The 13,239-nt window shown below is 32.2% G+C and overlaps 1 protein-coding gene across 6 annotated transcripts in view; it reads left to right on the forward strand.

Moving 5' to 3' along the window:
- Positions 1 to 13,239, forward strand: part of LOC145284539 (cytoplasmic dynein 2 intermediate chain 1-like) — a 149,383-nt gene that overhangs the window by 86,122 nt on the left and 50,022 nt on the right. For all 6 annotated transcript variants that reach the window (XM_080133437.1, XM_080133440.1, XM_080133438.1 and 3 more), the window contains 4 exons: positions 2,470 to 2,593; positions 3,768 to 3,853; positions 5,761 to 5,843; positions 10,073 to 10,145. In XM_080133437.1, coding sequence (XP_079989563.1) covers positions 2,470 to 2,593; positions 3,768 to 3,853; positions 5,761 to 5,843; positions 10,073 to 10,145 — 366 coding nt within the window. The remainder of the gene's footprint in view (positions 1 to 2,469; positions 2,594 to 3,767; positions 3,854 to 5,760; positions 5,844 to 10,072; positions 10,146 to 13,239) is intronic.

Here is a 13,239-nt window from a genome sequence, read left to right on the forward strand (position 1 = left end):
CAGATTTTCCCGAATTTTCTATTAATAACTGAAGAGTAGACACAAATGGTCAATGTTATGTGATTGTTTTGTATAAGTATATCAAAAACTTTGAAATTTTATGATTAAAAAAGACTTTTTTATTTGTATTGGAATTAGGTTTTATCTTCTTATAATGAACAAATAATTGCCTCTGAAAATTGTGTGGTTTAGCAGCACTATTAAATCATATTTTATCCAACTTATGTTTAGTATATGGAATGGGTTGATAAGCATGAAAACAAATGAGTTAAAAATATTGGCGTAATTTATTTTCATACTCATTTCTCTGTATAAATTATCCATGTCAAATGAATAAAGACTTTTTGCCATGATAAAGATTTGACCATACAAATCGAAATATAAGAACTTATGAACACATTAAACATGTTTTGGTGTCAATAGTTTTAAATAGTTTGTTTTCATGCTTATCAACTTATTTTATATCCAAACTAATTTTTTTTTTTTTTACTTTGTTTTTTGCTCCAGACAAGGTGTGAATCAGCTTGATATAATAATAAATAATAATAATGGCAAGCAATCTACGAAAGTAAACGTAGTCACTAGTTTTGTCTTCTCTGCGCCAGCCTCTCAAACCAAAGTCCTTCGCTACCCTTACTCAAGGCACGCCTCCATGCTGGTCTATCTTCGGCTAGCTCATCCTACACATTCACATCGATGCCAAGAGCGATCAGATCCCGTTTGGCCATGTTTTTAAAGCGCAGCACCGGGCGACCGCGGCTTCTTGTTCCATTTGCCAGTTCGCTGTAGAGGATATCCTTAGAAAGACGGCCATCAGGCATTCTGCGCAGGTGTCCAAGCCAACTCGATCATCGGATCTTGAGTGTCTTGAACAAGGAGCGGCTGCCAGCACGTCTTAGCACCTCTTCGTTGGTGATTCTATCCCACCAATTGATGCCCATGATATGTCGCAAGCATCGTAGATGGTAGACGTTCAGTCTTTTCTCGTGACGAGCATATGTGATCCAAGTCTCTGCTCCATACACTAGGGTACTCAGAACACAGCATTCGTAGATGCGGCATTTTGTGCGAGAAGTGAGGTATTTATTGAACCATGCTCTTTCACATAGTTGGTTGAAAGTAGACGCTGCTCTACCTATGCACGTTTGTAGCTCCTGTTCAATGGATACTCTCTTGTTGATGTTGGATCCAAGATACACAAAGTTCTTGACAGTCTCTAGTTCGTGGCCATTGATGGTGATTGATGATGCGTCACCTTGGTGCATCGTGACTGTCTTCTTCACACTGATTACCAGTGCGAACTCCGCACAAGCAGTGCTCAATTTGTCAAGCAGCCGCTGGAGCTCACTTGCGGAGTGCAAGACCAATGCAGCATTGTCTGCAAACAGCAGCTCAAGTATTAGGACTCTTCGAATCTTGGTTTTGGCGTGTAGGCGAGTCAAGTTAAAAATGTTCTCTGTCAGAGCGAGTATGAAGGAACACACTGTGTTCGTCCTCGTGATTTTCAAAAGCGTGGTGCAGAAGAACTGAGAAGAAGATGCCAAAAAGTGTGGGAGCCAACACCCAACCTTGCTTGACTCCACTGCACACGGGGAAGTTGTCAGACATGTCACCCTCGAAGAAGACTGCGGCTGTCATGTTGTCATGGAGCGATCTTATCAAGCTAAGAAGAGTTGGTGGACAGCCCAACTTTTGTAGGATGGCAAACAGAGCATCTCTACTGACCATGAGCTTATGTGAGGCCCACAAATGCGATATGGAGAGGTTTACATTGTTCTCTGCATTTTTCCTGGATTTGACGCACTGAAAATATCATGTCCATGATTGAGTGCCTGCTGCGGAAGCAGCATTGCGATTCTGGATAAATGCGGTTTGCAATCTGCTGGAGCCTTGGAAGGAGCACTCTGGCAAAGACTTTGCCGGTGACACTGAGTAAAGATATACCACGGTAGTTATTGCAATCTCCTTTCTCGAATAAAGTAACAATTTTAGCTTGATATATGGAGCTAATAAAAACAAAATTATTGCAAAGACAGGAGAGGTCTATTGCCTATAATCTTGAAAAGGCCAAGGTAGGAGAAAAACCGTCAACAGGAAGAGGGTTCCACAGGCTTGCTGTTCTTAGAAGGAATGCTACTAGAATAGACAGCTCGACTAGATTAGACAGCTGTATTTCAATGAGGTATCAGAACAGCGAATTGATGGAGACAACTAACCAATGAGTCAACAAAGGGAACGGTAGAAGAAATTAGACGATTCTGAAAACTAGTAACCAGTATTTCTGCACTTTTTCAAGAACTCTCAAATCGGACAGAGATTCAACAGCTCATATATGATATGAATAACAATTTAATTTCTTATAATCCAGTTTTCCCAAGTAATGTATGTTCCTATTACTATTATATTGTAGGCAGTATTCACATTGATCCATTCTGGTGTGTCTATGAACCTTTCTCTGTTCTGTTTTAGATGATATCAATATTGTTGGAAGAAGATTTCTCCACTTCTTCCCACAATCTGACTCCTGAAAAGTCCTCACGAATGCCATTCAGCAAGAGTTTTTTCACACTGTCACCCTGTCCTCTCTTTCAAGGTAACTTCTTACCCTTTCAATCTATTTCTACTAGTTTTCGCTGTCCATGGCATGTATAAACTATTATAAAACCGTGTTGTCATCGGGAACCCAAGCTCTTGATCCTTTGTAGATGATGCAATCACTATGATGCTGATGTTTAGTTAATTATTGCAAAGACAGGCAACACCTATTGACCTTGAAAAAAAACCAAGACTGTAGGCAGGAGGAAAATTGTCAGCAGGAATAGAGTCTCACAAATCTGCGGTTCTTGGGAAGAAGCTACTAGAATAGGAAACTGAATTTTAGTAAGTTATCAAAACAGCAAATTGATGGAGACCACTAGACCAATGAGTCAAACAAGCTGGAACAAAGGAAGCAGAGAATAAATTCACGAATGCTAATCAGCAAGAGTTTTTTCACATTATCATCCTGTTCTCCCTTTCAAGGTAACTTCTTACTCTTTCAATCTATTTCTACTAGTTTTCGCTGTCCATGGCATGTATAAACTATTATAAAACCATGTTGTCATCGAGAACCCAGGCTCTTGATCCTTTGTGAATGATGCTTAGTTTTTAAGAAGGTTTATTAATCAGAAGAGAATCGACCCAGAGAAACAAGAAAGACAGGTTATTTACATACATACTTGTGAAAGATGTATTAATAGACAGCTTAATAGAAGCTTGTCATATGCAGCTCCATTCTGCATTCACACCTTCATTATGAACAACGCTTTTTTACACATATTCTTTGCTTGAAACGGGAAGCAAACACATTATCACTACCTTGATGTCACATGATTTCTTCAACTTCTGTTTTCTGGGGTCACCTTTGGCCTCTTTGGAACACACTACTGCAGGACTGCTTCCCAGCTGACTACGACATAGCCATTTTCAAGTCTAATGTAAACAAATTCTTGTTGAGCAGTCCTCTTAAATAATCAAATTCTGCCTAATTTGAACCATGATTACCAATCATCATTATGTTATTGTCCACTGAACAAAACTCATTGACCCTTATCTGCGAGTGGCCTTTGGTTTTGATAAATGATGACTCTATAGTAAAAAGAAAAATTCTGAGGCGATACTGTTATGAAATTTCTCTAAAATATGTTGTTGCACATCTGTAATAAAATGCCATTTGCAATTTAAAATCTCTTTGTTTCAATTTAATATTTACATATATTTTTCAACAGATTATACAATTGATTGCTGCTGTTTTGCAAATTCATTACATGCAGATTATATACTTACTGTCCACAACCCACCAGACAATAAAAATGTAAGTACTTAATCTTTTAACAATTTTTTATAATAATCTTGCACATTACATCTTTTAATTAATTGGCTGCTGCTAATTATTTATTATAAAATAATTTATTTTGAAAGAGTGTGGAAATTCAATCAGAACACCGCGTAAACTCTGACTTCAATGGGACCGTTAAAGCCTTATTGCACTGGATAAATATGAAAATAATAATGGACTTATTGCCATAGTTAATAAAATAATGCAACTCACAATAATGGACAGACATTTTCTCTTACTTCTCTATTTTCTGCTTCTTTCTTCACTTCCAGTCCCATGTCAGCAAAGTTCAAACATTAAATCTCAGTTTATTTTTTTTAACCAATGTAAATGCAAATAATTCATGGGTTCACTTCTTTCTTATTGAGATGGATTTGCTAAATGAAGTGCAATTGACTAGTTGTTCTGTTGTTCCTAGGTCATCCGTTCAATCCTCAATGATTTCTATAGTTCCTTACTTTTCAAACTACATACCAAGCAAAGATGAATCTTTTATTATGGGCATAAGGCAAGTCGAGGTCACTGCCACTGTTCGATCTAGATTTAGGTTCAGTCTCATTATGTCTGCTACAAAAGTGTTGTGTAATTACTAGCTGGAAGATCGTTCCAGAGTGAGTTCATTATATTAAGGTAACTTTGGAGTGCGAAGAGGAGATGTCCCAACCTCTGCCTATTGTAGCTCTACAAATAGTGCAATTATAGGAACTAACCTTGACATAAGCTGTACGACAACCCCTATAATAATCTCTGACAAAAGAATCACCAAATGAAAGTAAACATGGCCCTTCTTTAAATAACAAATTACATATACTTATTTATGTGATCTACACTCTTTAGTGTAGGTTGCTAGGTATCAAAACAGTAATAAAAGGAAAAGAAAAGTAATAAAGGTTGGCTGCCAAAAGTCTTCTCGGAGCTGTATATCTTCAAGTGAAGATTACCTTACTTAGTATCTAGCCGACAAGGGCAGGAGAGAGGGTTTACATCTGTCTTTGTGGGTGCCTGGAAGCTCTCTGCTTGCCCTGCAACTTCCTAAGAGTCTGGATGTAGTCATTCAAAGGTCCAGTTGAAATTATTATGCCCAGAAGTTTGCTTTCTTCTTCCATATATCTAACATAAAAATATGAACAGAATTGAATACATTACTATGCAACTGCTTTCCTGATGACTACAACATGGTCATCTTCAAATCCAACTAACTAATGCTTGTTATAGACTAATTCTATTTATTTGATTTAACATATTCAATCTTCTAATTATATTCTTCATCATTCAACTGACAATTCATCCATCTCATTAACCTTTATCTCCAAGTGGCTTTTTTGCCTTGATAAGTGGTGACTCATTAGTATAAAAAAGCAAGGGTACTGAACTCTGCAATGACTCACTACTTAGTGTCCCTATTTACTTTTCTTCACGTGAATGCAGAATTAGACAAAGTTGGGGTTTTTTATGTAAAGAAAATCCAGATCCTTAAAAAGGAGTACCCTGAATTGGGGCAAAAATTTAAAATTACCTCAGTCAAGAAGTATTTCTGAGACCAAGAACAGGAAAGATGAAGTGCAGTATGAGAACAGATACTACACTTTGCTCCTAGCAAAATAAGATTTGGGATTTCAGGAGTGGAGTGCATTCTCTCATTGGCCAGTATTATTGAAGGAAGATAACTTGGATATATTTTAAGGGAGATCACTCTACTAATTCTGGAGCCAACATTCATATTCTTTTATCCATGGTAAAAGTGTCTTCTTTCTCTTTAACCTTTTTTGAATAATTTTATTTGTAATATTAAACAAGGTGAAATAATTACCTCTGTAAACAAAGGATATCAATGTTTTGCTGTTTTCCTTAAATTATTATTTTCATAATCGTTTTCATTTCAGAAGGAAAAAAAGAGATCAGAACTATCTTTTTTAGGCAGCTATGTTGCATTATGGGATCTTCGGACACCATCAAGACCTTATAAGTAAATAAAAAACTTTTCCTTTTATCAATTCTTCAAATTATTTAATCCATCTTGTTTCTAATTTAAATAATGTTTCTCTTTTTAAAATTTTTAAATAAATGAATTCATAATAATATATATCTTTATAAAATTATGAATTATTATAATATTATTTATAACGTATTATTATTACGAATTATTATAACGAATTATTTGTATGCATGCACAAATATACATCTATATCTTTAACAACGTTATTCTTTTATGAATTCATAATAATATATATCTTTATAAAATCAAGTATATATATATATATATATGTATGTATATATGTGTGTATTAATTGCTTATTAATAGTAAGTAATAATAATAGTGATATATTAAGTATATATTAATATATATATATTAAGTTATCTATAATGGAACTTACATCCTTGACGATAAGTGATCTTATTTGTCTGTCTGAGGAACAGTCTCTACCAAACTCCTCTATCAATTTTTGGTCTACAGACTCAAAACTTAGTATATAAGAGATTTGGACCTGTGGAATAAATCTGATTTCGTTTTTAGCCAGTAAATATATCTGCTGAGAGGTCAAAATTGAAAAAAATTGTAACTCGGCAGGCATAAGTCGACTAGACATATTATTTGTATGCATGCACAAATATACATCTATATCTTTAACGATGTTGTTCTTTTCAGTTTTTGCATGCATATAGATTTAGGTCACATGGTAACGAATAAGTTTGAAGAGCTGTATGTTTTGATTTGGATTCTAGCTGTTGGCACCCAAGACATATTTTTGTTTTTTAACTTTTGAAATCACTACTATATATTGGGTACAAATTAATAATCAGTATTTTAATGACCAGGCCATGCCAGGCAGCCTGCTAATGTTTATATATTTGGTAAAAAGTGAATTTACAAGAGAACGTTTTAGTGTTTATATAAAGTTACGTATGTGTATGCTTGTTGAGAAAGTGAGGCGACAGATCGATTTTTTTAAATATGTTATTTTAAAAAAAAAAACAATATTATTTTTTATTTATTTTAGTAATATATCCAAAATTACGAAAATTCATTGAGTAGAAAGTTATTTATAGCGAAAATTAATTTTTACAGAACATTGGGGAAGATTGCATTTTTCGTAGATGTTTTAAAATAGACGATGAAGAAGGCAGAAACAGAGGACATAACTCAGAAAGCACATTTTAGATTACATCGTAATGGTGTTCAACATGTGTAGCCTATAGCAATAGATTTTTTTTTTTTTACTAAAAACATAATAGCAATTGTTCTACTGAATAAATTTTCATAATTTTTGGATGTATTACTATTTTAAACATGACAATCAAGTAAGTGATATTGTTTTTGATTAAAATGACATATTTAAAAAGAAATTGATCTGTTGCCTCTTTCTTAATAAGCATCGATAAGTGTATATTTATATACTTATATGTACAGGATTCACTCCTAAACCAATCATCATGAATTTTAAAACACAATTGCTAGCCATAAGATGTCAAAATATGAGCTATATTTGATTTTCTGCAAAGGTGATAAAAAGGAGATGGAAATCCTTTGTGAAAATTCAGATAAAATGTCCCATTTTTGTGAAATTTTGACAATATGTATTAGACATCAATTAATAAAAAACCCAAATTTAAGATTTTTTCGAGTATTTTTAAAGAGTTTTGAGTGGACATAATATGGGCACAACATCTCATTTGAAAATTCAAATATTACAGATTTGTATTGAATTTAATCCATAGACATTAAACACCAATAATCCAAGATTCTCTGAATTTCAGTTTCTTCTTACGACACCTTAAATTTAAGACATTTTCTAGAATTACAATCATATAATGGATTTTGATAAAAAAAATTAAATAAGGATTCTAGAAATGTTTAGTGTCATTACACCCCCCCCCCTCAATGTAATGGATGAAAAAATGAACGAATCTCTTAGTAAAAGAGAGTTGTCTCCTTCAGAACAATGACAAAGACTAAAATGGCCGACCTGTTTATGAAAAAATTAACTGAAATCCATTCTGGTCAATTTAATTTTGTAATTAAATTATTCTTTTAAATGATTTTTCATTCATTTTATTTCATTAAAAATGATAAAAATGTGTAAGATATGCTAGTGGCAAGAAAAAACACACACACAAGAATTTGTCTAATAATTTTATTAATCTTGAGATTATAATTTAATGAGAATGGTATCTTTTTAATTTAGTTTTTAAATGCAAAAAATACTTTTATATTATTTTTCTATTCTTTTTATTTTTATAAAAATATCTTAATCCCTTGCACAGAAATATGAAATATCTTTATTAAATAAATTCAACTATTTATACATTAGTGTTAAGCAATTTAAATATCCTAACTACAACATCAAATATATAGTGCCACTTGGAGATCAGGGCAAACGCTAATTCTCGCCTCACAATGAGTGTAAAAACCTTGAGATCACGGTCTCATAGGAAGAATGCTAAGCTCAAATTTAGTATGCCAATGGTTTGAAGGAAATCATCATCATTGTAAAAAAGAAGCTCATTGTATTATTAAACCTGATCTTTCACTGATCAGACATCCATCCCCTGTAACCTTTAAACAGAGAGTCAGTCGTACCACAGAAATGGTTGATTTAATTTTGTAAAATGGGGGGGGGGTGATCACTGCTTCATATTACTAAACATCAATTAATTGGGACGAAATTAGCAGCAACTCAAAAGTGTACTTGGTGCAAGTAAACTGGTTGCATATTCCTGTTTCCACCCAATTGGAATTCCCTCTTGGTATATTCTCAATAGAAATTGGATTCTGTGGTGATTGGCAGAGCATAGAACCAATGAATAATTCTCCTTTTTTATTGAAAACCAAATTTTTTTAAAAACTCAAAGACAAGTGAAGCACTCTTTAAGTTTGGTATGGTCCTTATCACCCTACGGTGTACTTGTTAAGAAGGGCATCCAGCCTACGACAATCTTGCCTTAAAAAACGAAATGATTTCCAAAGAAAAACAAACAAACCATCTGCATAATTGCTACTTCTGCTTTGTCAATATAAAATGCTTCAATAAGAAAACCAAGCAACACTTGAAATATCTAAATATTTCTTCTCGTCTTTGGCCAGTTGCACACTGTAAGCGGGATGATATTCTTTTGTCCCTACACCCTCTTTCACACTGAAAAAATGTTGCTAGCCTTATGTATTGTTATGTTCATGATATGTGCTTAGCTAAGTTTCAAACTTTGCCACCTGCTGTAAAATATTCACAGCAAGAACTGGTTTGGCTACAACCACAGCACTTTTCCTCCCCCCTCTCTCTCTCTCTCTCTGTACCAAAATCCAAACGGAACTTTGATGAATAGTTTTTTTCCTGGAACATCTCATCTATGGGACAAGACACCACAATTTTACTTTTCAACTGGCTACTGCATGGTTGTCTTCAAATACTTGTTGAGGTGTCCTCTTGGAAAATCAAGTTCTCTTAAGTAATCTTCTTCTTATTCCACCCACTATTTTTATTCTTTTGTGACAGCAATCATCATTCAACCAAGAATAATTTTAACTCCTATCTTCAATTGGCTCCCAGGCCTTAGATTATTTCACTTCAGTACAAAAAACAAAAACATCTGTGCCTATATTTACTGAGCTGCTAGAAATTCATGTTGAATCACTCTAATAAAGTCCTCCATCCAGCATCTAGCTAGCTAAGCAAGAGAAATAAGATAGATTTTTAAAGAATAAATTAAATGTTATAAAAAATAAGACAGAAGTCTTAATTCTTATTCAGTGTTCTATTTTAAGCAGTAGATTCAAATGAAGACAATTCTGTAACCTAACAGATAGATTATTGATTATGCTAACATATGCTAGTCCAAACTCCTTCTCCGGATGTAGCAACTCCAAACTCAAAATGTTTTGGGTGTCTAATCACAATGTGGAATCAGGACTATAGATGAGGGACTGATCTGTGTGAATGAGTCTTTGTGGTCCTACAAAAAAAACTGTGCAGGTAAAGTCACAACAGTGAATTAAATGAAGATCCCACATAGACAAGCTTGGCCACGATAATGCTACAGTAGAATGCGGATCAAGCTACATTATTTACACAGAAATCTTGACAAGTTCTCAGAAAATCTTGTTGATGTGAGTGAAGAGTTAAAAGAGTTGTGTTACTTTCTTTTCTTCACCTTTTCGTTTTTTGTTTAAATATTTTTTTTTGTCTTTCAAATTTTTAGGATTTTGTATTCTGAATCAACAATTAGCTCTTGTTTTGGCTCACTTAAATCTCAACTCGTGTTGGCTGGTTGTGTAAGTATTTTAACTTTCTATTTTCTGAACTCATTTTAAGAAATGCATTTTTTCAGTATTTATTTATAAGATTTTATTTTAATTGTAATGATTTGAAAATGTTGCATAGATAAAATACCATGCAGTGAGTAATGTTTTTATAACAACTAGCGAGAAATGTATGTGCCTCAGAATCGGAAGTACATTTTATAAAAAAATAAAGAAATTAATCTGAAGATTGTTGCTGATGCAGACATGTAGCATTGATACACATTGGTATCGATTTCTTCTGGCTGAGAACATGAAACAAAAATGTAGTAGGCAAAAAAAAAATAAGTGTTCTGTCAGCAACAGTACAACTTCAAAATAGTCAATATCGCCCACCTCCAGAAGAGAGGGAATTCCTGTCCGTGATAACCATGGTAAAAGAAGACACACTCCAATCGCCAGAAACACCCACACACACAATTTGCAGGACACTGCCGACTCGTCTCTAGCCTCCTACTTTTATAGTGGCCAGGAATTATCCATTTGCATAATCACATGAGAAAGAAACGTGATTTTCCGAGAGTTGCATGGGGTAAACGCTAATGAAAACCCCCGGACGCCATCTTGGAATTCTCTTTTCCCCCCAACCGGTGACACAACAGACGTACCCGAGGTAAGCTCTTTTTCCCCTCATTTTAGTTATTGCTACTTCTGCTACAGAGCAACTCTTATGAGGTTTTTTCTTCATATGATGACTATTCAAACTATACAGAATAGCAATTTCTACAAGATCTTTTTATGACCCTAATCGAGCAGATGCCATAAAACTTAGTTAATTATAGTTATCTTAGTTAGCTTATCATAACAAAGGTCCATACAAAACTTCAGCCAGATCAAACCAGTAGTTTCCAAAGAAAAAAAAAGTGTAATGGATATCCAGACAGTCAGTTATATAATCTAGGTAAATAATCAATAAGTCCATCATGAAGAAATGTAGATGCATATAATTAAACAATAATTATTCATTATACCTACAAATACTAGTGTTTCATGCTTATGCAATCATCAGTGTAGAGTGTTACAATTCCTGTCAGTCATAAGATTCAAACCCAGTCACAAAACCACCTTTTGCTCCATTTGCTAAGCTTTTACCTCAGGGCCACCAGACAGTTTCCATGGAAATGAAAGAATTTAATAACTATTAAATGCCAAATTCAGGTGGATACAGTAAATAATCAAGAGTGTTTGACTGAGCAGAAATCATGAATAAATATATATATATATATATATATATATATATATATATATATATATATATATATATATATATTATTGGAGCTTTAAACGTATTTCTTTTAGATGTGCAGTCTTACTATTTATTACTATAGATTAACTATTTATCACTATAGATCAACTATTTATCACTATAGATCAACTATTTATTACTATAGATCACCTATTTATCACTATAGATCAACTATTTATCACTATAGATCAACTATTTATCACTATAGATCAACTATTTATTACTATAGATCACCTATTTATCACTATAGATCAACTATTTCTCACTATAGATTAACTATTTATTACTATAGATCAACTATTTATTACTATAGATCACCTATTTATCACTATAGATAAACTATTTATCACTATAGATTAACTATTTATCACTATAGATTAACTATTTATTACTATAGATCAACTATTTATCACTATAGATCAACTATTTATCACTATAGATCAACTATTTATCACTATAGATTAACTATTTATCACTATAGATCAACTATTTATCACTATAGATCAACTATTTATTACTATAGATCAACTATTTATCACTATAGATTAACTATTTATCACTATAGATCAACTATTTATCACTATAGATCAACTATTTATCACTATAGATCAACTATTTATCACTATAGATCAACTATTTATCACTATAGATCAACTATTTATCACTATAGATTAACTATTTATCACTATAGATCAACTATTTATCACTATAGATTAACTGTTTATTACTATAGATCCACTATTTATTACTATAGATCAACTATTTATCACTATAGATCAACTATTTATCACTATAGATTAACTATTTATCACTATAGATCAACTATTTATCACTCAAGATTAACTATTTATCACTATAGATCAACTATTTATCACTATAGATCAACTATTTATTACTATAGATCAACTATTTATCACTATAGATTAACTATTTATCACTATAGATTAACTATTTATCACTATAGATTAACTATTTATCACTATAGATCAACAATTTATCACTATAGATTAACTATTTATCACTATAGATCAACTATTTATCACTATAGATCAACTATTTATTACTATAGATCAACTATTTATCACTATAGATCAACTATTTATCACTATAGATTAGCTATTTATCACTATAGATTAACTATTTATTACTAAAGATCAACTATTTATTACTATAGATCAACTATTTATTACTATAGATCAACTATTTATCACTATAGATTAACTATTTATTACTATAGATCAACTATTTATCACTATAGATTAACTATTTATTACTATAGATTAGCTATTTATCACTATAGATCAACTATTTATTACTATAGATTAGCTATTTATCACTATAGATTAACTATTTATCACTATAGATCAACTATTTATCACTCAAGATTAACTATTTATCACTATAGATCAACTATTTATCACTATAGATCAACTATTTATTACTATAGATCAACTATTTATCACTATAGATTAACTATTTATCACTATAGATTAACTATTTATCACTATAGATTAACTATTTATCACTATAGATTAACTATTTATCACTATAGTTCAAATATTTATCACTATAGATCAACTTTTTATTACTATAGATCAACTATTTAACACTATAGATCAACTATTTATCACTATAGATTAGCTATTTATCACTATAGATTAACTATTTATTACTAAAGATCAACTATTTATTACTATAGATCAACTATTTATTACTATAGATCAACTATTTATCACTATAGATTAACTATTTATTACTATAGATTAGCTATTTATCACTATAGATTAACTATTTATTACTATAGATCAACTATTTATTACT

This window comes from Euprymna scolopes, chromosome 9, assembly GCF_053919585.1.
Source record: "Euprymna scolopes isolate OS-2025 chromosome 9, ASM5391958v1, whole genome shotgun sequence".
Lineage (NCBI taxonomy): Eukaryota > Metazoa > Mollusca > Cephalopoda > Sepiida > Sepiolidae > Euprymna > Euprymna scolopes.